At 40.5% G+C, this 23,853-nt stretch overlaps 2 protein-coding genes and 1 long non-coding RNA gene across 7 annotated transcripts in view; 1 reads left to right on the top strand and 2 right to left on the bottom strand.

Moving 5' to 3' along the window:
* Positions 1–834: 834 nt before the first annotated feature.
* On the bottom strand, positions 835–6,241 carry LOC115573033 (RING finger protein 11-like). Its single transcript, XM_030403625.1, has 3 exons — positions 5,569–6,241; positions 4,971–5,140; positions 835–3,489 (listed from the first exon to the last, which is right to left on the bottom strand). Exons 1-3 carry the CDS (start codon positions 5,689–5,691, stop codon positions 3,318–3,320), a joined length of 465 nt encoding a protein of 154 aa, XP_030259485.1. The 5' UTR covers positions 5,692–6,241; the 3' UTR covers positions 835–3,317.
* Positions 6,242–7,842: 1,601 nt separating this feature from the next.
* Positions 7,843–23,853, bottom strand: part of cacna1eb (calcium channel, voltage-dependent, R type, alpha 1E subunit b) — a 64,976-nt gene continuing 48,965 nt past the window's right edge. For 2 of the 5 annotated variants that reach the window (XM_030402446.1, XM_030402449.1), the window contains 25 exons: positions 22,988–23,047; positions 22,739–22,845; positions 22,277–22,288; positions 21,256–21,352; positions 20,976–21,136; positions 18,809–18,946; positions 18,431–18,632; positions 18,176–18,340; positions 17,050–17,160; positions 16,842–16,922; positions 16,452–16,571; positions 16,236–16,301; positions 15,301–15,392; positions 14,849–15,023; positions 14,620–14,747; positions 14,191–14,287; positions 13,806–13,911; positions 13,336–13,443; positions 13,150–13,250; positions 12,788–12,891; positions 12,601–12,700; positions 10,841–10,945; positions 10,305–10,440; positions 9,994–10,142; positions 9,143–9,664 (listed from right to left, as the gene is read on the bottom strand). In XM_030402446.1, coding sequence (XP_030258306.1) covers positions 9,143–9,664; positions 9,994–10,142; positions 10,305–10,440; positions 10,841–10,945; positions 12,601–12,700; positions 12,788–12,891; positions 13,150–13,250; positions 13,336–13,443; positions 13,806–13,911; positions 14,191–14,287; positions 14,620–14,747; positions 14,849–15,023; positions 15,301–15,392; positions 16,236–16,301; positions 16,452–16,571; positions 16,842–16,922; positions 17,050–17,160; positions 18,176–18,340; positions 18,431–18,632; positions 18,809–18,946; positions 20,976–21,136; positions 21,256–21,352; positions 22,277–22,288; positions 22,739–22,845; positions 22,988–23,047 — 3,243 coding nt within the window. Of the gene's footprint in view, positions 9,665–9,993; positions 10,143–10,304; positions 10,441–10,840; positions 10,946–12,600; positions 12,701–12,787; positions 12,892–13,149; positions 13,251–13,335; positions 13,444–13,805; positions 13,912–14,190; positions 14,288–14,619; positions 14,748–14,848; positions 15,024–15,300; positions 15,393–16,235; positions 16,302–16,451; positions 16,572–16,841; positions 16,923–17,049; positions 17,161–18,175; positions 18,341–18,430; positions 18,633–18,808; positions 18,947–20,975; positions 21,137–21,255; positions 21,353–22,276; positions 22,289–22,738; positions 22,846–22,987; positions 23,048–23,853 lie in introns of all 5 variants that reach the window. The other 3 variants (XM_030402444.1, XM_030402447.1, XM_030402445.1) reach the window with 3 other exon arrangements.
* LOC115572414 (uncharacterized) lies at positions 9,661–10,599 on the top strand. Its single transcript, XR_003982081.1, has 2 exons — positions 9,661–9,823; positions 9,953–10,599. It is a non-coding gene; the product is annotated as an uncharacterized LOC115572414 (long non-coding RNA).

Raw genomic sequence — 23,853 nt, 5'->3', positions numbered from 1 at the left:
TAGACCCCATTAACTTTTGATGCAGATCTGGTTAAAAGGATAGATCCAGGAATTTCTTTTCTAATTTTCCTTAAAGTTTCCCCTTCCGAGTGTTTCAGGAGTGCAACCAGGCAGAACAATGCCTCTTCCTGTTTGGTTTGCACAATGGCAGACTCACTTCCTTTGTGCCGTGATGTGGCCTTCACTTTTGCAGGAAAAATTAAGCCCGGTTGAACAAATAACATATTATAAGGCTTATACGGAACTCATCTATGTGCAGATGGTGTCATTTTTCTATATACATCACACTGAGCAATCAGAATTTACCTGAGAATGATAAGTGACAGCAAAATTTGAGTGCCATCCTAGTTTTGCATTTGATTTGATGAACCACAGCATCCCAACTTTCTGGAAAACCAGACTGCACATAGACATCTGTTCGGTTTGAATGGATCTTGTGTGGAGAGGTACACACGGGGTTTTACCTTCTGTTACCTTCAAATGTTTAATTACAATTCCACTGTGATGTTTATGTGTCGCATATAAGGCAGTCAATTTGACTCACATGTTTCCCCCAACAGCTGATGCAAGCAGAGGAAACAAAGCATCAAACATTACTAATATGGCTTGGACTTGCTTGCTACATCACCGTGATTATGTAATCACGTTTTCAACTCCACTGCCAGATTTTAGGATTGAAGTAATGAAAGGCTCAGGGGAATATTTTGCAACCGTGTATTCTTTAATCTCTCATTTTGGTAATCATAGGGCCTTGAAATCCAGTCCACTTGGTCCGATTGACGCCAGCACATTTTTAAAAAATGGGTTAGAATTAATCAACAACAACAGTAAAAATGTTTTTTATCCTGTTCATTTTATTTATTTTTTTTACATGAAGGCTTTTTAGCCTTCCAAAAAGAAAGAAAATCAAACAAGATTACGGGAAATATTAATTTTTCAGAATAAACTTAAGATGAAAAACAGCAAAGGAAAAGCTGAATGGAGAAGTTGATATCTCTGTTGTTACTATCACACCATAAAGGAAGTCTCTTGCACTCTGAAATTCATTTGGGACAGAGGTTTGCACAGTCCGACTTCAACCAGTGTAAAAGTTATATACTTACTGTCCTACATATTCAGTGGATTTTACGCTAATGTACCAAAAATGTGAAGGAAGGAGATAGAACAAAAGTAAAAGAAAAAATACAGCCATTCTAACACCAGACAATGCCACAAATCAATAACTGTAACTCAGCAACAAAATACATCAATTATGGTGAAATAAAGCAAAAAAGTGACGTATACTAAAGAGAGTGATGTGACTAACACTAATGTGGAATCAAAACAAGTTCAAGTTCTCCCTAAATGTAGCCTCTTTTTCTTAATTAAAGGAGCAGATCAACATTTTAGGAAATGTGCCAATTCCTCACTGCATTTATAATGTGATAATAGACGCCAGAGGCAATTAGCTTGGCTTAGCATAAAGACTAGAAGCAGGGGCAAACAGCTAGCATGGCTCCATCCGAATTTTAGAAAAGGTCAACGGCATCTCTCAAGTTCGTTAAGAAACTCACTGTAAATCATTTGTTTAATCCCTCCTTAGAGTGCAAGCAGATGACTTTTCCTCCTTCGGTTTTCAAATGGTATTATTGTTGTTGTTGCTGCTAAACAATTGGATTACTTTCCTTATTCCTCAGAGTAACAGCTACCAACAACACACGACAAATGAGTTTACCCAGTCATTTAGTTTATAATTGGATAGACAGAAATGGTGCCAATCAGCCTTCATTTCCCTGGAAATTTTCATTAAGCGATGTCATTATTCCTAAACCATTACATTGTGCAATCAATATTTACTTTTTAATGATGCGATAAAACAAAAAACCTGTGCATTTCTGGTCCTCCTAAAAACTACATATTACTCTGTTTTAGAGGTGCTTGTAGGTACACCTTTGAGATTCTCAGCCATGCTAGCCGTTTCCCCTTCTTTACAGTCTTAATGCAACGCTAGGCTGATGGCATGCTAGCTCCTGCTCCGTCCTTTACAGAATTAGAAGGACATCAATCAGATGTCAAGATTGAAATCTTATAAATCACAGATTAGCTTATTTCCGGAAATGTAGAACTTCTCCTTTAAACTGGAGCAAGCCTCTGTCCCTTCACTTACACATAAAAACATACAGGAATACAAAAATCAAGCAGAACGAAGCGGAGGATCACACTACTGAATCACAGATTTCATGAAATACATATCCAGGCTTACTTCGACGTGACTACTGACGGCTTTGAAAATCTCTTTTATCAGCTATGTAACTTTTGCATCTCAGGAAATTAAGGAATGAAGTATTGATAGTGCAAGGTTATAAGGTACATATATTAATATATTGTTTAGATACTGTCCTATAAGTAAAGTGCAAATCTCTGGATCAGATGAAAAGTGTGTGCAAGCATTTGTAGTTTTTGACTGACTGATCCACCCACCTGTGCACAAATGAGCCCTTTACATTGGCTGCCAGCTACTTTACACACCGTCCGGGCAAACATTCATGTTACGCAACATCATTTTCCCTTCAACTCAAAGCATTTTCTTTTAAGTCCGGAAATTTTGAGTGGCCAGTTATTATGTAGCCTTGATCTCCTTTAGGTGTAGACAGTGTACTTATAAACTTTGGGTGGTTTCTGTTAAGCGTGTGCATGATTTTTCTGTAGTCTTGACTAACTGGACAGCAATTTCTTCTTTGTTATCTAACACCAACAGTGTAAACTTCAGCTGTGTATTCCCATACCTCCAAAGTGTATGGCCATTTTTATATGAGGGCATGTCCGGGGTAGATCAATACGTTGAGGAAGTTTCGGCTTACGGTTGCCACAGAAAACTAAATTTCCAAGCAACACCGTGTAACATTATGGTCAATAAACTGTCAACCTAATTATCCATTTTAGTGACAAAGTGGGAGTGAAGGTGAACTGGGGAGAAATACCACTGAGGCCGGCTCAAGTGGAAATGCATCGAACAGCCCAAACACACACATCCCAAGCGCTCACCATCAGCATGACAAACACACACAAACACAATCACGCAGGGTCATCTGGAAGCAGTTCCTTACTGAGCTGTATAACTGATGTTTAAGACCAGCTTCTTTTTTAGACCAGAAGGGGCATGGAAGGCCAACATTAGGTGAGTAGATTAAGATTTTTTTTTCAAAGTGCAAGAAAACAGAGAACACATGTTTTTTTAGCTCCTCTCACTCTATAAGAGGGCAGTTGTTGGGTTTGTGTGAGTGTTGGGGCTGGAAGGGCCGTGTTTGACCTAAGCTCGGGGGGCGAGGGGTGACGGATCAGTTGGTCTCGTAGGTGGAGAGCAGGGCAGCATCCACGGGCTCCATGCAGGAGGGGCAGGTGAAGGATCTCATCAGCCAGTCGTCTATACAGTCCATGTGGTAGATGTGCATACACGGCAGGAACCGGATGGGGTCCCCGTATACAAAGTCCAGCATACAGATCACGCATCTGAAAAGGAGATGAAAGATCTAGTGTCATAAGACATAAATCCTTTGAGACTAAAGAGTAAGATTAATATTTATCGTCATTATAATGAAGTACAATGAAACTTCATTTGGCTTCTCTCTGTTAATTACATAAAAGACATGTATCTAGAAACAGAATATAGAACACAGACAACCAGGTAAAGCTAATAAGTAAAAGCAGCATCACAGTCTAGTTATTATATTAATATCTTTTAGTGATATTTAAGGATGCAGGTATACAGAACTTGGATGATTCATCAATTAATGTAGGTGAGTGACAAAAAAAACTTAAATGGCAACAACTTTGATAATCTTTTAAATGTTTAACTCAATTATCAATGGAAACTAGGATTAACTGGAACTTGCTGATTTTCTCTTCTTTATATGAATAGAATTGATATCATAGACTCTGACAATATCGGCTCAGTGATTAATCTAAAAAGTAACTGACAGATGTATCAACAGTTGAAATAATACTTGGTTGCGGCACTGCAGTTATTAGATGTTTTTTTTATTTGACTTGCTAAATATATGAAATCATTAAAGCTTTCCCTGCATATTTGCCGTTAAATCCAAATTTCAAATAAGTAACATGATATTAGGGGTTGCAACTCACAATTAATTGATTATGAACAAATCAGGTTCTCTTTTATTGATTTTATTCAACTAAAAAATATAAAGAATTCTCACACTTCTCACATCCGGTGTTTGGCATTTCTTCTCACTAACTGACTTTTAAGCCATGTCAGTACTATTAATACATACAGCTGATCAAAATTGCTATTGCTTTCTTTTCGGTCATTTGGCAAATCAATCAATCAACTCATCTTTTCAGCTTCAGTTTAAAGGTGCCTTTTTTAAGACAAGTTGATTTTTGAGTCTCATCCCCAACTCATCAAAAACCTGGGGTTTGAGATGGCGGCCGACTCGTCCTTCACTCCCAGAGTATCATTATTCAACGAGTTAGGAATGAGACTCAAAAATCCACTTTTCATACAACTAGCATCTTTAATTAAACAGTTACAGCGTCACCTGCAATATGAACCCTTTACTAATGACTTGTTTCCCAATTAATTATATCATTCACCTTTATTTGGAATCTATTATCTTATTCTATATATACTATCAATTAGGTATATAAAATTATAGTCAATAACCATATGACTCATGATTAGTGGGAATGATTATTTTCCCATAACATTTTTTATATTCACTGAAAAATAACAAAATCATGACCAGGTGACATGTGTTGGGGTCTGTACTCAAATACGTTTTCTTACACCTGTAGAAAAAGACTTGCAGGTCAGGAAATCTATCCAATGAAAAAAATGTCAGCTTCTGTGATTTAATTGTGCAGCACTAACAAAAAATTGGGGTTTAGATTAGTTAATATTGCTCAGCTCTGATGACCTGAGACATTTCTTATTTTACAGTACATCACATGCAAAAAGGCAAAATGCTCACTCTCGGATCTTTTTCTCTGAGCCATCTTGCCCTCCATCATAAACACCCTTAGGGAGGTGCTGGATGAGGCCGATGCGCTGAGCTATGCGGATCTGTTCCTCCTCCGTCAGCTGAGTGGCCAGACGGGCCTGACTAGGTGTGGGATGGTACATGGGCATGTGAGCCTGCTCCTGGTAAAGAACAAAGAAACACCAACATTTAACAACACAACTGTTAGCCTCCTTTATGTCAGCTCAATTGGTCTAGACAAAGTGGTCTGGCTGGTTGGGCTCTGTGTGTAGGGTTAAACTGAAAAATAAAGCAGCTGTCTGGTCTGGACAGGCCTGTCAGTGGGAATGACTCCAATATCCTTTTGTTTACACAGGTAAACTAGTGACTGTACTGGACTAAAGCCAGACAAGCATACAGGCCACAGACATGACACCGATTATCCTCAAAGACCCGACAGAAATGCCTATTTTCATCAACACTACCTCCTGTGTATCAACATTTAGATTATCACCTAATCTTATTGTCATGATCACTTGCTCTTTGTGTGTCAGAAACCTTTTTGTCTTGAATCAATAACCCTGGAAGTTCAGTGTTAGCAGCCCCTCACCTGATATGGCGGAGGTGGCTCCAGGTCTGGATCTGTCCCGTCACCGAAACTCGCCCTGTCTGACTGGGATTCATGAAGCAGAGAGATGTCGTCTGATGTCGGAGACTTGAGACAGTTGCCCATATCTTCGTGTCTCCAGTCCTATCCTGCCCGACGCTAAAAATCCGATCTTTGTTGCTAAAGTTGCTCTCGGTGGCTAATGTTACTTTTGTTTTTCTAATATCCCAGAAACCATTTAGTTTACAGGTTCAGCTACTTACTGCCAAAGATAACATGTGCATGATCATAAAACTCCTACACGAACGTTAAAGCATGTGTCCACACTAGTTTCTCTTCATGTTTACACGGACCTCCACCTGAAAAACAAAACAAAGAACTCCCTTGCTAACGACAGCTAGCAGCCTAGCTAGCTACTTTTTCGCTAGCCAGCTGGGCTACTTCCTTGATAACTATCGCTCATTCCTTCGTAAGAATCACAATTTCTGCGATATGTCAACTTCGGCAGCAACTGTGGCTGTAACAGTGAGCGGTCTACGGGTCGAAGCGTAGCGACATCTCCGCCTTTAAACTTCGTGAGTAACATTAAACAGTTTGCTTCTTTGCTAGCTTTTTCTTCAACCAGAGGACATGTTATCGGTCCGTTGGATATGACGTAGGGGTGTGATTCTGCACGGTGATTGGTTGATTCCTCATGCGTGGCTTCAAGAGTCCCACCCCCTTCAATGATAAATACAGTCAAATAATTAAAAATAATGATGATTAATGTTTACATAATTAATTATTGTAAACAAATAATAATTTGAAAGATCACATTTTGTAAATTTGTTACACGAAAAGCAATTTTTATTTAAATATCATGCTTCTATTTTGTTTAAAGGATTTCTGATTCTGATTCTGATTCTGATAAACAAAGAATTCCGGCTGATCTCTAATGTCCCGCAGACGGGAAATTTGTTTGTCGCAGCAGCAGAATATTACAAGAACAAGAGCAATAGCAAAATAGACAATATGTAATAGAAAATATAATTAAAAAGGAAAGAAAATAGAATCTAAATATATACATATTTACATGATATAGTGCAAGAATGGACAGTAATTTCTATATACAGATTTTAAATATGTATAATAAATGTGGGTGATGAAATGAGTTTGTACAGAGTTATTGCACAGTGCAGAGTACAGGGTGAGGTCTATATGGAGCAGTGCTGATTGTATAGTCTGACAGCAGCAGGAGGGAAGGACCTGCGATACCTTTCCTTCACACACTTAGGGTGTATCAGTCTGTTGCTGAAGGAGCTGCCCAGTGTACGCTTTGGGTCAGATTCTTAATTAATTTTTGACACTATGAATACAATTTTACCTGTGAAAGATGTAATATTGTGTTTTGAATGTGTACCTTCAGACTGCACTGTTTATGTAGCCTCATGTGATTCTCTGGTGCTCCACCTTGTAATGTTTTTATGTTATCACATTATAGTATTTATATGTTTTATGTCATAATTAATTTTAACAATATAAACTATATCATTTATTACGATTAATTTATTTTATTTTTACTAATTGTTTATCTTTTCTCTTTCCTTGTTGGCTTGTCTGTTTATTGCCTCATCAATTTGTGAATTATTACTCAGACTAACATATATTTCATTTATTTGTAATGCTGTATGACAGACCTATTCAACTGAAGCCGTGGGCTGAAGGCGGCCCTTTAACAATCTTATTCTGAAAGTATTTTCAGTGCAATGCCCCAAAGATTGATCTCAATGTAAATGTTATGATCTTGACTTTCAATACAGTCTTTAAAATTAGACTGAAAGCCCTGCACACCCACACAGAATCACTCTGGCTGGATCGCTTTAACGCTGTCGTGGCTTGAACAGAACAGAGACATCGTTAATGTTATTAGTAACGCCTGTGCTTTTCTTACAGCAACAAATTAAATGTTAAGTCTGGAGTCTGTATACTCCTACACAGTTGTACAGGTCTAATCAGGCACCTGTGTGGAGGAACCATAGGTGTAAAAGACCTTTGCTTTTTTATATTCTCATATAAGCTGTGAAAGGACCATAAATCTATTTTGTTCAACACTATTATTGCAATGAATGTAACATTGAAAGAATACCTTAATCACTAACCACCATGACAAAGGTGTTAACAGCTAACAATAATACTATATCATGAAAATAAATCTTAATAAGAGCACAAACCCTCTGTTTCAAAATGATTTTTTACGTTTTCGAGATGCTATAGAAAATGAAATAAAAAGACATCCAATAACAGTGGCAACTTGAGGACACCTTTATTTGTATATACAGCTATTGTACACATAAAAACCCACAAAGTATTTGCATTCCAGGAACTTATGATACAAATCTCCATGTTTTTGGTTAAGTGAGTTTCACAGAATCGGCCTTCTTTAGGCAAATAAAACAAAAACACAAACCTTAAAATGAACATCTCCAAAGTTTCCTTTACCTTTAAAGCTCGTCAGCTGATACTGTTTTATTATTTCTTTTCTCTAAATGTTACAAACAGCATAATTCCTCTGTACATTATTAGTAAGTAATAGAGTAATGTTAATTTGTGAAGCAGATGTGTCATGGTTTGCGTCTGCAGGAGTTTCCACAGTCATCGTCTGCAGCAGTTCGTACAATATTCACAAGGAAGAAAAAGGTGAGAATAGATGAAAGGTTGTGATGTTTTCGTATCATTTCTTTGTAAAATGAACCATCCAACAATCCTCAACTTAAACGTGATTGTCGGAAAAGTCTCATTTAAAGGGTGTAGACTGCAAAAAAATAACAGTTTTGAAGGATAGTTTTAAAGGTCTGAGGTTTGTTGGAGGTTCAACAATAACGCAGGGTGAAATAACAAAGAAGCGTCTTTTTCTATATTATTCTATTACTGAATTCATATCTCACAACTTATTATGTTCAATACCAAAAAGAAAGATGACGGGGAAAATCAGGCAGTTTTTCCCCCTGCACCGTCATTCATACTGTAAAAAAATCCAGCATTATTGAGTGATACTTATTAGTACCCACATTGTCTGGTAAAGTATCAGATCGCCTCTTCATGATGGCTTCCTGTATTGATCTGGTCTGAGAAAATGGCAATGGTTTGATGGTCACAATGTTATTTACAAAACAATTAATTTCTAAGAAAATGTAGTTACATATTCACACACCCCACAGATAAATACCGCTAAGAGCAACACTGAATCATTTAGAAACATCTTCGGAAATGAAAATACCTGTTTGACACAAATGACATAATTTCGATCCATTCGTTTATTTTCTGCATCCCGCGTCTATTTGAGATGTGTTATTATTACTCTCTATCATCAAGTACAAGTCAGGAAATAGACCTTAGTTATTGTCAGTGTTCTGTGTGAATTGGCAACTACAGTTTCAGGAAGTATTGTTCTTTTTTGTTTCGTTCGATTTGGGTTCACATTTTACCAAACATCAGGAGGGCTCGTGGCCTCGGAGCACTGATGCTAAAAGAGTCACATTGACCTCGACTCTGCACACAGAGTCCTCCAACACCTCCCCTCATGCTGTGCCTCTTGTCCCTAGCACCTGTCGTCCTCCTCTGTGTCGCTGAGAGGATCGCAGCCCGCAACGGAGGTTGTCTGCGCCAGGCGCTTTCGAAAATGTCCGTTGGGGACCTGCCAGCCAGTCCGCAAGCGCGGGCGAGCCGAGCTGATGGTGTTTGCGCGTCCCAGGCTGCAGGCCACAGCCGCCTCAAAGGTCAACGTCTCCATGGGACCGGAGGGGTCTGGGCTGTGGTCGTCCTCTTGGGAGGCAAGGAACGGCTCAGAGGGATAGCGTCGAGGTGGGGACGGGTGCAGGGCCTCGTTGCCTGTTTCGCGTTCATCCCCCTCCTGGGCTTTCCAGCTGGACTTGCCCCGTCTCACGGTCTCTGGGCTGCCCCGCTCGTCCTCATCTTCGCCGACGGAGGGGTGTGTGCGACACACAAGCGGGGAGTAGGAGATGTGAGGGCGAGAGCGGGTCGGGGTCTGTGATGAAGGTCGTCGGGCACTGGGGGTGCTGGACTCTGAGGTGGAAGGCACCGGACTCTCGGAGCTGTTGCCCTGGAGACGGGAATCAAGAAAAAAATGGAACCCACAATGATGTTTGGTAACATAGGAATGTCAAAACATTTAAAGGGACATTCCAGCAGTTTAGCGTCACACTTCCACGTTGTTGCGCGGCTACTGAGAGACAAAAAACAGCAATGGCCGAACTGCCTTGTCAGTGCTTTACTCTCCGACCTAAACCTTTAACTTTATGGTTGAATTTAAATATAGAGCTGAACTTACCTCTAATGTCACAGACTTTAAAGTGTTAATTTGTGATGCTGTTTCGTTTCTCTTTTTAAGGTCCCTGAATCGCTCATCTGGACAGAGTTCGTCCGACCTACCTGTTTATCTTGGGGGTGTGCTCTCTCTGTGCTGGAGGATCGAGAGGGCTGCAAGCTTCTCTCCTCTGAGTTACAACGAGAGGCGTCCGGAGAGAGGAGATGACAGCGCTCCTTGGACCGGCCACGCTCCCCGCGCTCAGACCGAGAAACTAGAGGGAAGATATTCAAGAGAGGTGGCTAAAGCTATATCTATTGCCTGTATTTTAACACCAGTGATCTGTGTTTGCGAAAAAGTGGTGAGAGAAAAAGACAATCGCTTCACACTTCATCCACACAATCTGGTGTGACAACAACATGCGAGCAGGACTAACCAGCAGCTTTGTAGCTTTTGTGACGAGGTCGATAAATGCGCTCGGGACTTTTCTCCTCCTGCCAAAGACCGTTCACCCGCTGATCCGCGATGGTGGAGACCGAGCGCTTCATGGAGCCGCTGGCAACCTCCGCCTGCTTTTGGTGTGAAAACGCACACCAACAACAACGGCACAAAGTACATACACAAAGAAAACATGAACCATTCTGTGATTACGATCAGATCATTTAAACAGGTGGAAGATTTCAGAGAGTTGTCATGCTTTAGTCAGTGCAATAAAAAAGTGCATCCTCATAGACTTGTTAGGTTTAGTTTCCTCTATTCTGTAGATAGAGAGATGAAGGTAAGAAAGGCATCGGCATTCAAAGATCACAACCCCTCAATCAGACTCCGAAAGGAGCCAAACACAAGCCAAAACTCGACTGATTTTTACTTCTCGTGCACGTGGAGAGCAAGGCACTTTGGCATCAGAGCCCATGCAACCACTGACGTCCTGGAGATCCAGCACAGAGGCCGTGTCGTGGAAGAAGTGTGTACCTGCAACTCTACAGCCAGACGGGGCATGGAAGAGGCCCGCACACACAGGCCCCTCCCTAGTGGAAGCTCCAGTGGGGCTTCAATCCCCAAACTGCACTCGCCCACCTAGGTGAGTACAGAAACACAAGAGGAGGGCAAGGAGAGACAGAGCACCAATCAGGCTCGTCCCCGCCAAGGACTGCCTCTATATACATACGGAGGTCCAGTTCAGGTGAGCAAACTCATCACTGAGGATCATCTATCAAAGCCATCACCATCGCCATCCAATCAGAAGCCATTCCAGCCAAAAGAAACGGACAGATTAACAACCAGAAACAGGGAAAACTGACTTCAAGGAGGAGATAGAAGAGGAGCAAAGAGCGGAGGAGAAGATTGGACAAGAAACAAACAGTTCACAGGGAAAAATGGAAGTTGTATTTCAGCTTCGAGGTACATTCATTCATGCACGTTCAGGTCTTAAGAGCTACACGAACAGAGCCACACAACAATCTGTCTACGGGCCGAACACATTCCTTTGCAAGACCAAACACTAATTTCAGAGTAATTTCATATCATTCTACGAGCACGCAGACCAGTAAAACCAGACAGTAAAGACAGAGCAGAACATCGACAGTTTGACAATCTGTCCTTGCTATTCTAACCTCCACAGGACTAAAAGACAGGGACACAGAGAGCAGCGACGCCGTGCTCTGCAAGGCACGGAGAGTAGTTATAGCAACGTCATCCATTAAAAACATGTTCAGACCGTTTTTGTGACGTTAAACACTTCAATAAGTTGCTTTAAATAAAAAGTTTGGAGGAGTTAAGAGTGTAAATCTATGCCTTAAGACAGTGGTTTTAAACCTAAACGATTACATGATAGTGTAACCCTAAAGGACAACACACATCAGCGACCTAAAAAATCAAACCTAATTTACCTTATGGGTTCATTTGTTAAATTACCTTCTAATTGCACTTTAAAACTGACTGTAAGAAATGTCAATTCTTCATTCCAAGACATATGAAATTTGTCTGATCATGTCTTTACAGATCCAGAATGAGGTTGTGATAACAGAAAGGAAATATGGGAGAAGTTAATGAACAGAATTATTATTTTAGGATAAAATGTTTTTATAGAGAAGGGAGAACTTTTGCGTGATGGTATGTTTGATCAGAGGGTAGAAGTTACAGTGGAGATTATGTCTGTTGTGAGTGTGTGCTGCGCCTGGTGCAAGCTGCACTTCATATTTGAAGTGGATTCACTCATCACTGAGCCTGAATCCACACATCCGGTGATGGATCGGCTGATATAGGAACAGAAATATGTTTTTGTCGCGCTGAAGGCATTTTCATACTGACGGTGTGTCGACCAAAGCACATGTGTATCATGTTTGTGGCTGAAAAGGAGACAGAGGGATCTTTTTGATAGACTGTAGTTTTCCTTACTTTGAGTTCTCAGCTGGTCCCTTTACTTAATGATTTCTTTTGTACGGATGATGCGCCCGATGTTACAGGCATCAATTAACGTGACACTTGGAGACAACTCGGATGTGTGTTGCTCTTTAGGGGTTGTTAAATGATTAACAGGATCTACTCTTTGAATTTAACCCTCAGGTGTGCCGTTTCATTTAACCGGTTACAACTCGTACACAACCTACGTATGACAAGTCGACCGTGCTTTGTTTTAAGGGGTCACAAGTTATAAAAAGGTTAAGAACCACTGCTGTAAGACGTGTCTGTGGGATTAATGGCTTCATGCTCATGTTGGTCCTCTTTCTCACCGGATTCTGCTGTTGACTAGCTTCATTGTCGGAGCTCATAGGCTGCAAAAACAGTTCCTGGGGTGAGATGGGGCTCAACGCCACAAAGCCTCCTCTGGTCCTGTGATGGAGACAGAGACAAACAAGTAAGCAAACACATGAACAGAGACGCAAAATTTAACAAATATGCACATGCGCAGGGACTCACAGGGCCGAGCCCGCGCTGTGGGCCATCAGCGGCATCTGGGTGTTGGACAGGATGTCCTCAGGGAGGGTGGAGGCATCGAGACGCTTGAACATGAAGCTACTCTTCTGAGATGAGAGAAACAGAAACACAACATATTAAAAATACAGGTCGGGTGGCTTCATTACAGTTTCATTATTACATTGTTTAGCTTATAAACAATCATTTTAAAACTCTAAGGCATTAGAAGACTTTACAGGAAACAGACTTTTTCCTCCCTGCGTTTACATAGCTCTGTTTGGAAACAATGCCTGCTTAAGAAATTTGGAAATTGGTAAGGAACTCCTTCTTCTTTTGTATTGTAGGTGCAGGATTGCAGAGCTAACCTGAGCTTCAAGTTGTTGCCTGAGCTTCTTGGCTTTGTTCTGTTTGAAGTAGTCCATTATCATCATGGAGGCGTAGATCTTCCCCACGGTCATGTCCGTATCTGTGAGGGCAGACGCTCTGCATTAGCTGCTACTGCTTGTCTGTCAGCATGACAATAAGTATTTCTTTCATAGTTAGACTCAGACCTTTGTTGATAGGTACCAGCAGGTCCAAGGTCTTCTGGGGCAGATAAGGCCAAATGATACTGATCTCTTTCTGCAACTCACTGTCCAGACCGATGCGGTCCTCACCACCTGAAACAAACCAGAAATTAAACATTCAGCAGCTTTGGCTAATACAATATTTTATCTTAAGCTATTAAAACAATGCGAGTCAATTTTTCAGGCATAGAAGTAAAAAACACAATACCTCTCTGAACTGTCAGGATTTCCTGCATTTGTTTGTTTGTTTGTTTGTCTATTTGTCTGTTTGACAGCTAACTGAAATTTGTTTTTGGATTATTGGTCGACAACAATCCAGCAACCATTTTTTTACACTATATACACCAATCAATTCATTGATTATTACAATAATTAATCATATTCATGATATTAATCATTAGTTTGAGCCCTTGATGCCATATCACAGTCATTACATGCTTATTGGTGAGGCTGACCTCGAGCTATTTTGATGTCCAGAGCTGTGCGGATGAGCGACATCAGGGTGGAGGTGAAGTGAACGCTCATGTCCTCGTCCACAGGCATGTTCATCAGCACCAACCTCTGAGATGCACATATACATCACACATTAAGTAAATACGATCCAGTTATTTGGTCTCTTAAAAAAAGGTTTTAACTTAATAAATAATCATAATAATTTGAAAATGAAATATCCTTCTGTGATCATCATCTGCCGATTTTTACACAAACAGGTAAAATTTCTTTTTTTAGCATTTCATTTGTTTTTTGTTTTGCTTTAAACAACTGTAAAGCTTTGAATTGAACTAAAACATTCTCTTTTATTACCCTTGACTTGATAAAAAGCGTTAATGTTTTCAATACCTTATAGGCGATCTTTGCAGGACATTTTTTGCCCAGGCCCAGCGGAGGAGACATGTGCGTTAACATCTCGTACATGGCGGTGTAGTGGATACGACCACTTCAGAGGCAAATTAGGGGAGATAAGGAAAGAGAGAAGCAGAAGAAGAAGGGGGAGAGGTTGGTGATCATTGGCATAAAATTCAGATCTAATATAGATGAAGACAACTGTCTACTTGGCTTTTCCAGACATTTTTGGAACATTTTCTTATTCTGTGGCTTTAGCACAGTGAACTCTAGATGCTCTGCTCAACATGACAGCTCAGTGTACTGAAGAAGCGTATGAACATTTCACACTCTTTGACAGCCCTCTGCTGGATAAAGATAGAACATGAATGTAAATCGGATCGGCTTTAACAATGTAAAAATGCAGCAGCAATAGGAAGATCTCACCATGCCAGACGATCGTACTCCCCCCAGATGCGAACAAACTCGTCCAGATGATGAGGGCCGAGGATGGAGGAGTCTCGCGTGAGGTACTCAAAGTTATCCATGATTACAGCCACAAACAGATTCAGCATCTACAAAAAAGAGAGAAGATGAGGAAAAAAAACAAGTTTGCAAGGCAGCAGAAATACTGACAAAATGCACCAACGGAGGGTTAAGTTGGACGAGTCCTGACCAGGAAGGAACTGAAGAAGATGAATGAGACGAAGTAGCAGTAAGCGAAGTCGGTCCCACAGCCGCCCAAGTGGTCCGGAGACGTGGTGAGGGGCGAGATGGAGGGGTCCGGTTCACACTCTTGACCTGACAGACATGAAAGCATGATCTCCTGCCAGGACTCCCCTGTCGCACTCCTGGTGGGTTAAAAACAAGCATAAAGACAGAGCTGATGTCAAATTAAGATCCACAAAGTATAGGTGCAATATATATAGTATAGGTGGTTGTGTTTTACTATAGCGTATGCTGCTTGTATATGGAGGCTGCTATATGTGCACAGCATTTGAGTCCAAGCAAAAACTGTCCTTATGGGGACAAGTATGAGTATGTTGTTACGTATCGTATTGTAAATGAGATTTATTCAAATGAAAACTAAAGACCTCAGGCTTGAACGATGTTCTTTGATAAACCCACCTGAAGAGCAGCATCAGAGCGCTGAAAAAGGTCTTAAAATTGTTGTGTTGATTGATGTGGCTCTCATCATTCAGCTTGATGTTTCCAAACACCTGCAGAAAACAGGTCGCTTCAGTAAAACGAATACTTTGGTTTATCTAATCGGATTAAATTGAGATAGCAGGAATCAGTAATCTTCCTGGAGTCCATGCATCCAGAAAATAACATAAGAAACATACATAGATAAAAGAAAGCAGCTAATCCTAAACTAAACAATGCAGATCATGGTTTTTTAATCTATCTCATGTCATGTATACAAAAAATGTAGGCAATTGGTGTGCCAAACAAGCTTATACAAATAACAACAATGCAGCTGTTTTTTAACCAACATCCATTATATTCATGAAAAACAGGATGACAAAAAAAGTATATTCAGTCGCAAACTCTGCATCTGTTTCTAAAAGAGGGATTACTATTTGATTATCTAATATAGTTTGGTAACTTGTTCCGCTCAGAAGCAGAAAGTCTGCAGTAGATTTTCTACAATATATTCTCGAACGTTGACTATAGTAAAATTATTTTGGTGCGTGTTTAAAATGTTATTGTTAAAATTGGTTAAATTGGTTAAACAATACAATATATGAACTAAATTGTGCTTTTCAACAATTTAATTACAAATAATATATACTCAATTGTTCAAAAATAGATAACTTCACATCAACTAATGACTAACTAAGTGCACTGACTAGTCCGGCTGCAAGTATACTGAAGATGTAATATACTTTTAAGTGTTGTTTAAAATGACAATATTCATAATATTCATAACATCTTATTTTATTTCAACATAATTTAATATCATTCAATAATATATTCAATTCCATATACTCTTCACCAGGGTGTACAGGGAGACTCTAACTGAGATATGTATGTACTTTGTGTTTTATCTTGAAAGGTACCTGCATTCCAATTATGGCATATATGAAGAAAAGCATAGCAATGAGAAGACAGACGTAAGGAAGAGCCTGTTGGAGAAGAGACAACAAAGACAAATTATTCAAACTTGTCACGGAGGAAAAAAATACAAATTTGTTATATTGCCTGAAAAAAAAACTGGCATCATCCTTGTGTGAGGAATGAAAAAGAGGAGCGAGAAGATCGTCAAAATGTCCGACCTTGAAAGATTGCACGAAGGTCCACAGCAGTATACGGATGGTGTAACCCTGCCTCAGCAGCTTGATCAACCTGGCCGCTCGGAAAAGCTTCAGGAAACTCATGTTGATGGTGTTCACCGACTGGGACAGACGCACAGACGGTTGGAGAGAGGGTGACACAAGATGGAGGGAAGGAGAGCGAGAGCGGCAGACAGACGGGAGAGACAGGATGTAAAACACAGATGGTGAAATTCATCACAATATGACTAAAGTTGTGTCTGGAGGCAGGGATCGTAACACGCCAGGAAACTTGGAGAGAGAAAATGACTGCGTCTGAAGCTGGCTATTTGTGTCATTTTCATTTAGGGTCACAACATTGTGAAAATGAATGGTGTCTTGGCAGGAACTTACCTGTAAATCCACAATTATCTCGGTGATGCTGCCAAGAACAGTGATGAAATCAAAAATATTCCAAGTATCTCGAAAGTAGTTCTGCAGCAAAAAAAAAAGAAAAAGAAGAAGCCATTTGACTGAATACAGACAAATTCCTGAAAATCAGTGGAGCTAAATGTGATTTGAAATAAGGTTTGATTTCCCTCTTCTTCTGTTTAATACTCACCACTAAACCAAAAGCCAGGATCTTGAGTATACACTCCAGGGAGAAGAGGACAGTGAAGGCTGTGTTGAGGTGTTTCAGGACGGTGTCGTAGGCTGCCGGGGCTGAGTAGTACTGAAGGAAAAAGCGGACGAGTCAAAAAATGTACAAATATAACAATTATTTCTGATCACTTCGCTGCAAATACAACATCCACACAAGCCTCTCATGTTGATATACAATAAAATTACAGTTTTAGACAAGAAGCCATGAAGATCACATCACTGCCATTTCCTTAAGGAATTAAATTTGTTAAGTTTTGATTGTTTTATCAAATTTCTGTATCATCTGTAAATGCCGACATAATCAGTGACCTGCTTAGTAACCTGGGGGGCCTCACTAGCTTTTGAATCTTCAGGAAGTCGACACGTAGAATTCCTGAGCTGCAGAACTCAAACTGGATCCTGACTCAGATCATTTGAACTCAAACTGAATTATCTGGCAGGTCATGTTTTAGAGTGGTTTATTGTATTGTATTACAGTGTCTATATTTTCTTGTACGTATTTATTGCTACCACCTCCAAGGAGGTTAACAACCTCAACAACATTTACTTTATAGATAGAAAGGATCCACTTTATCCTGGATTTTCCCCCCCCCCAACATTCTCTTCAATGTACGAATCTTGATGTATTTAGGTGGCTGATTTCTATGAGTCAATTTGATGCGAATCCAAATAAAATCTGGACAATCTACTCTTGTTCTACCCCCTACTGTTTTAGAAAGAGAGACTCATACAGGTCTACATATAGTCCTGTTTCATAGAAGCTTGCAAGTCCTCCTGGTTGGTGCGATATCATTTTCGTACCACGTTGATTGCGATATTTCGATATGCGACAACATTAAAAACAAGCCTCCACACCGGCCGTTTTGAAAACAGAATCGTTGTTGAAGAAAAATACGTCATGCAAGGTGTGTGGGGTTTTTTTGGGCAGCTTAATAAAGTGAGAAGAGAGGAACAGGAAGGAGAGGCAAGCCAGTATGTGTGGCTCGAGTTTGACATAAGCAGCACTTCAACATGCAAACATGATCAACACGACGTGCTTTAACGGTATCTACTGTTCCACTTCTGTTAAATGAATCCCGTCTCACCTTCATCATGAGGACCACGGTGTTCAGAGCGATCATGATGAGCACCGTGTACTCGAAAGAGGGCGACGCCACAAAGTGCCATAGTCTGTACTGGAAGGTCTGTCTGTTCTGGGGCATGTAGCGGGTCATCGGCTTGGCGCTGATGGCAAAGTCGATGCAAGCCCTCTGATGGAGAAACAGACACACGGAGCTGATGAGCTTTTTGAAATAAAAGAATGCCTTTGTTCATGCATCGCTGCTTCACCAAATCCACACCTCGTTCTTCTCCAGACTGCACTCCTGGATCATCTTGTCGCCCTGCTCCTGGAAGGTGATGATGATCAAAGCCACGAAGATGTTGACGAAGAAGAACGGGAAGACCACAAAGTAGACCACGTAGAAAACGGACATCTCCATCCGGTTCCCTCGACTCGGCCCCATGTTTTCCTCTGTGACGTCGGTAGAGTGCTGCAGCACCCTAGCAGGAGGAAAAGATTAGAGGAAACCGAGATCATTTATCTTTTTGAGGCAATCAAAGCTGAAATTACTTACATTTATTATCTGTAAAACTACATTTCTGGAGGGGGAAATTGTGCACTTGTACATGATAATCCTGCCAAAAAGTCCATTGTCTTGAGTGTAAATCAAACTTACTGAGGCCATCCCTCCCCTGTCGAGACGGTGAAGAGTGTGAGGAGGGCCCAGCACACGTTGTCATAGTGAAACTCGTGTCGCCGCCACTCTCTTCTCTTCACTTCCTTTTTGTCTCTGGTGTAGTCAATGTAGTAGCCTCTGCAGGGAACACAGCGGCCCAGAGGTCATTGACTCACTTAATTCGCTGACTAAATGAGCAGTTTTAATGAAGGGAAAGATATTAGAGTAACTCATACTATTAACTGGTGGATGTGCAGACAATCACAGGTCATCTGCGGGTGTATAAAGACTATAAAGGAGCTGCTGCTTTTTGTGTAGGATGTGCCATTGCTCTCTCTTCACAGAAAGTGCTGAGGTTGCATTTGTTAAATCTACTCATAAATGAATGATATTGAGTCGTTGTAGGAGATTTTTCTCTTTTCTTTTTCTCTCCTGTTTTTGGATAGTTAGATTTAGTGTTAAGTTAATACAATTTTAGTGTTTTGGTTTCATTATTAGCCAAGGTTATTTGAACCGGGGTTTTACTAGACCTTCTCTTCAAAAACCTTTCTTCTGTTGTGTTTGTGGATTAAGCAATCAAGATTACATGTTAATTCGGGGCGAGACATTAGCGATATGGCTGCATGTCACATCGCTTCCTCTTGCCATACATTATTGATACCCTGGCGCCAAATGCTGATATTTTATTTAAAGATGCCGCCTCTCTTCACAGATTCCCCAGACAATTTGACTCAACAGAGCCACTGTAGAGAAGCCAAGTCCAGTCCACTGTGCCATGAAATTTAAACGATAATTTTGCAAGCCAAGAAAAACGACAGTTTGTCTTTAAGATGGTAAAATACCATTTAGTTTTGTGTAAAACCGCTCAGTGACACACATTGTCCCTCCCGATAAACATCACCAACACTAACATGGACATCGTCTCGGCACAGATTAAAGCATTTAAAAAGGGGAAAAATCACAACAAGTCTGCCCATATTTATGTTTCTCCACTAGATCTCAGGGGCAAACACTATTTTTTTTACTGCACTACATTTCCTTTGGGCGGCTGTAGCTCAGTGGGTAGAGCTGTGGGACTAGTGACCGGAAGGTCGCTGGTTTAAGTCCCTGGCTCCCCAGGGCGGGACTGAGTTACAAGCCGAAGCATCCTTGAGCAAGATGCTGAACCCCAACCCCAACACTGCTCCTGATGTGCAGTTGGCACCTTTGTGGCAGCCACTGCCATCAGTAAGGGCCCTGCGATGAGCTGGCAACTCATCCAGGGAGTACCCTGGCCTTCGCCCATAGAGTCACTGGATTTGGCCCCAGTGCTCCACCTTGAAAAAAAAAAAAAGGTGGTATAAAAGCGGTAACATCACCCGCGACCCGCATGGATAAAGCAGAAGAAAACGAAACGAAACATTTCCTTTAGAACTTTAGTTACTAGCAACTTCACAGATTCGGATAGGGAACACAAAATAAAATCAACAAATAAATGATAATTATGCATTATTATATGTTAAGATAAGGGTTAGGGTTAGAATTCAAAGCCTACCGAGCAGCATTCTATGTAAAGTAATTTAAATAAGCTCCACCTTTACCACCAATATCTAAGCGATTTAAACATTGATGTATCATTAATTATAATCCAGTAATATGATCTAATGTATGAATGAATTTGGGCCAATCTGCATAATGATTAGCTTTACTCAACTTTACTTGATGACTTTGATGATTTTAATTTGGTTTTACAAAATAACATTTTGAAAGCACGACTTTTACTTCCAACAGAGTGTTTCTGAGCTATTGCTACTCACACATTAAAGCACTGTGAATATAGAAAAATGGCATTTTGTGTGATTTGGCGCCCCCCACAGTGTCTGAATGCAACACCACTGTACATACAAATCCCATGTATCTAACAATTCACAAGTCATTATGTCACAACAATGTTACATGTTTAAAACCTGCATGTTGCAGTAAGCATGTATGTATCGCTGTGATCCTACCCCCTCAGTGGAGCTACACTCAGCAGAAACAGTGATAGGGGGGCGGAGTGGCTGAGACCATTCATCCTCTTACAAAGACACTGTACCATCAACGCGATTTTGAAGCTGTTATTTTAAGAGGGAAAAAGTTACATAATGTTGCTTTAAGTAAAAGACGTGGTTCAGACATATCCACTTACTGGCATTCTTTCTCTGTATTCATGGAGCTGTCAGTGCAGTAGAAAAACTTCCCCTTGAAGAGCTGCACCGCGATGACAGCGAAGATGAACATAAAGAGCTGATACACAATGAGGATGTTGAAGACGTTCTTCAGAGATGTGACCACACAGTCGAAAACAGCCTGCGGAGAAAAATAGACAAGTGGGCCGACGAAGCGAGCCGCAGTCTGTCAGAGATCTGTGAAGCAACACCAAAACCAAAACCAAAAAAACAAACGCTGGAAAGCGTTAAAGATCGCACCTTGAGTTTAGGAAGCCTCTTGATGGTTTTCAGAGGCCGCAGGACTCTCAGAACTCGGAGGGACTTTATTGTCTTGATGTCTCGGCCTTTGTTGTTTCTGTTGACATTGAAACGCGGCACTTAGGATCGTAATCGTGCGCTCAAACTAAAGGTACACGGACAAGTGGTGTGAAGACACATTTAAAACAGTGAAAAAAAGCACAGTCAAAGGAAAATGTCAACGCAGGTGCTATTTAAAAAAAGAACAGAAAATGAGACACAGAATTCACATTGAGTGTGTTTGTACGGAGCCCAGCAGGTGTCACAGCAGGTGAAGATGTTAATAATTTGTGTTTGGGTGCACAAACTGGAATTAAATTCACTTGTATTTATAATTTGGGGTGCTCAAATCATGAAGTTGCACCTTTAAATTACCTTACTGCATCAAATTAGAATACAATTATAACGATATTATAGGTTAGAGGCTGATCTTTCGTGTAGCGCTGCCCTCCATTAACTAAATATATTGTTTCTAAGCTTGAGCTGTGCGTGTGCCGTAGAGATAAATTACAAAGATACACACAAAAAAGTATTAATTTGACAGATTCATTGACTATTATTATCAATATATATCAATTTATAACAACATATATTAAAAATAACTGAATTTTCTTGTGTGAAATTGAGTGAATGTTTTTTGCTTTTAAAAAAAGAATACATAAAAGAAATTCACTAGTTTTCACACATGGAAACACAGGAGGCTTCACAAAAAAATCACTAGAAAAAAAAAATCTCTATTCATTACTGTGCAAAAATATAATGTAAGGAAACAAATCAGGTAAAACAAAGGTGTAGATCATTGATGAGTGCCCCCTGATAATCAAAAATGTTATGATACATGTCCGGCTCTGTAGTTTGGTATGAAAAAATGAAAAAACACACTGAATAAAAAAACAAAAACAAAAACACATACATGAAAGTAAAAGAAAGACACAAGAAGCTTATGGGCGACTTTCACATTTAGTGTGACAGAAATTTTTACCCCATCACATTCCTGGTAGCCCCAACAGTGAAAAAATCCACAGGAACAACAGAGAAAAAAAATCAAGGCATAAAGAGAGATACAACGTGAGCACAGCTCCGAGGATCACAGCCATATTCACAACAGAGAAATTAACATACAGTACAGTCCTCTACGGTACAACAGGAGTGCGACAGCAGAAAGAAAATACTGAAGAGGCCGTTTTAGCGTCAGTCATGACAGGAATATACACAGAAACCCGCTTTTTCCCTCTTGTTCTAGGACCACAGCTGAGTTACACCCTGCACAGGAGCATGCATCCCTCCATCAATGCAGCTTTTGAGCTCAATGAAGCATATTTTTCGCAATAAAGTGTCTTTGAGGGAAGGTCTTTTATAACAATACTGTATGCTCGATAAACGATTTTTTGCTGCAGTGACTCAGTCGTTAGTCATCGGCAGGCACCAATACACAGTGACTCACGTTAGAGCGAAGGCAATCAGAGCTCCCACCACCACAATGAAGTCCAGGATGTTCCACATGTCTCGGAAGTAGGAGCCATCGTGCAGAATGAGACCCTGGTCTATCATCTGGAGGACAAACACACGCCCACGCGGACGCACGAAGTGAACAGACTGAGTACAAAACAGTTCACAGAGGGCACGGCAAATTCTTTTAAAAGTGTGATTTGAGGGCGTCAAGGTGGAGAAAATATTTGCTTCAGTTACGCACCTTGATGATCATTTCAAAGGTGAACACTCCCGTGAAGACATAATCAAAATAACGCAGGACCTGAAAAAGTTAAAACACACAAAAGACACATAAGATTAATTTGTTAAAGGGGCTCTGTGCATTTTGAATCAATTTTACATGTATTAATCACTTTTTCATTGGCCGTACGTGAGCAGATTGGTACATGACGTGAAAGATGAGACCTTCCTCTTTGCTGTCCTCCGTTACAGAATCTACGACTGGATGTGACGTGGATCCCTCACACAACGAGTAAACATGGTTGACAACGAGAAACTATTTCTTATACCTGTCAACGGGACAAAAAGCAGCACTTGACAAAAACCGGGCAGCTGAATTCCTCGACACCTGGGTCCGTTTGACCTTCTTCTGTGCTTCATTTTCCATTAATGTGAAACCATCTTTTACATCAATTTCGCTTTCATTAATCACAGACCACTGGACTCTGTCTGTTATTCATTTTGTCGCTATACTTGGTAAGATAACTTCAAAGTGGGCGGGGGATGGGTGGGTGTTTGGTCTTTGTTGATAACAACAAAAAAAAAGAAAGAAGCTATTGCTCGATTTATTAATTAAAAAATAGTCTTAACGCATTGCGGTTGTTCCCACGCACCAGTCAAGTTGCTGTTTCTGGGTTAAGGCGTTGAATAATGGCCGAAAACATGGACACGACACGTCAGAATTTCATCATTTTATCCCGTTAGACATTTGTCTAAAATCTTGTTGTAACTGCAATGGCCAAAAATGTGTTTTGGGAGGGCACAGTGACAAGTTGCTCAGGGCTTTTGGAGTCGAGCGTGCCAGTTCTTTAGTTTGATGAACAATATGACATCACCATAGCAACAAAT

This window comes from Sparus aurata, chromosome 21, assembly GCF_900880675.1.
Source record: "Sparus aurata chromosome 21, fSpaAur1.1, whole genome shotgun sequence".
Classification (NCBI taxonomy): domain Eukaryota; kingdom Metazoa; phylum Chordata; class Actinopteri; order Spariformes; family Sparidae; genus Sparus; species Sparus aurata.
The sequence above is the reverse complement of the archived record's forward strand: the minus strand, read 5'-3'. Positions and strand labels throughout refer to the sequence as shown.

What these genes read in the sequence shown, in the direction of transcription:
- LOC115573033 (XM_030403625.1), bottom strand. Translation starts at nt 5,691, where the DNA reads ATGGGCAACTGTCTCAAGTCTCCGACATCAGACGACATCTCTCTGCTT. An exon ending in AGCCACCTCCGCCATATCAG is followed by an intron (nt 5,141 to 5,568) that starts GTGAGGGGCTGC and finishes GTTCTTTACCAG; the next exon opens with GAGCAGGCTCACATGCCCAT. An exon ending in TCAGAGAAAAAGATCCGAGA is followed by an intron (nt 3,490 to 4,970) that starts GTGAGCATTTTG and finishes TCTCCTTTTCAG; the next exon opens with ATGCGTGATCTGTATGCTGG.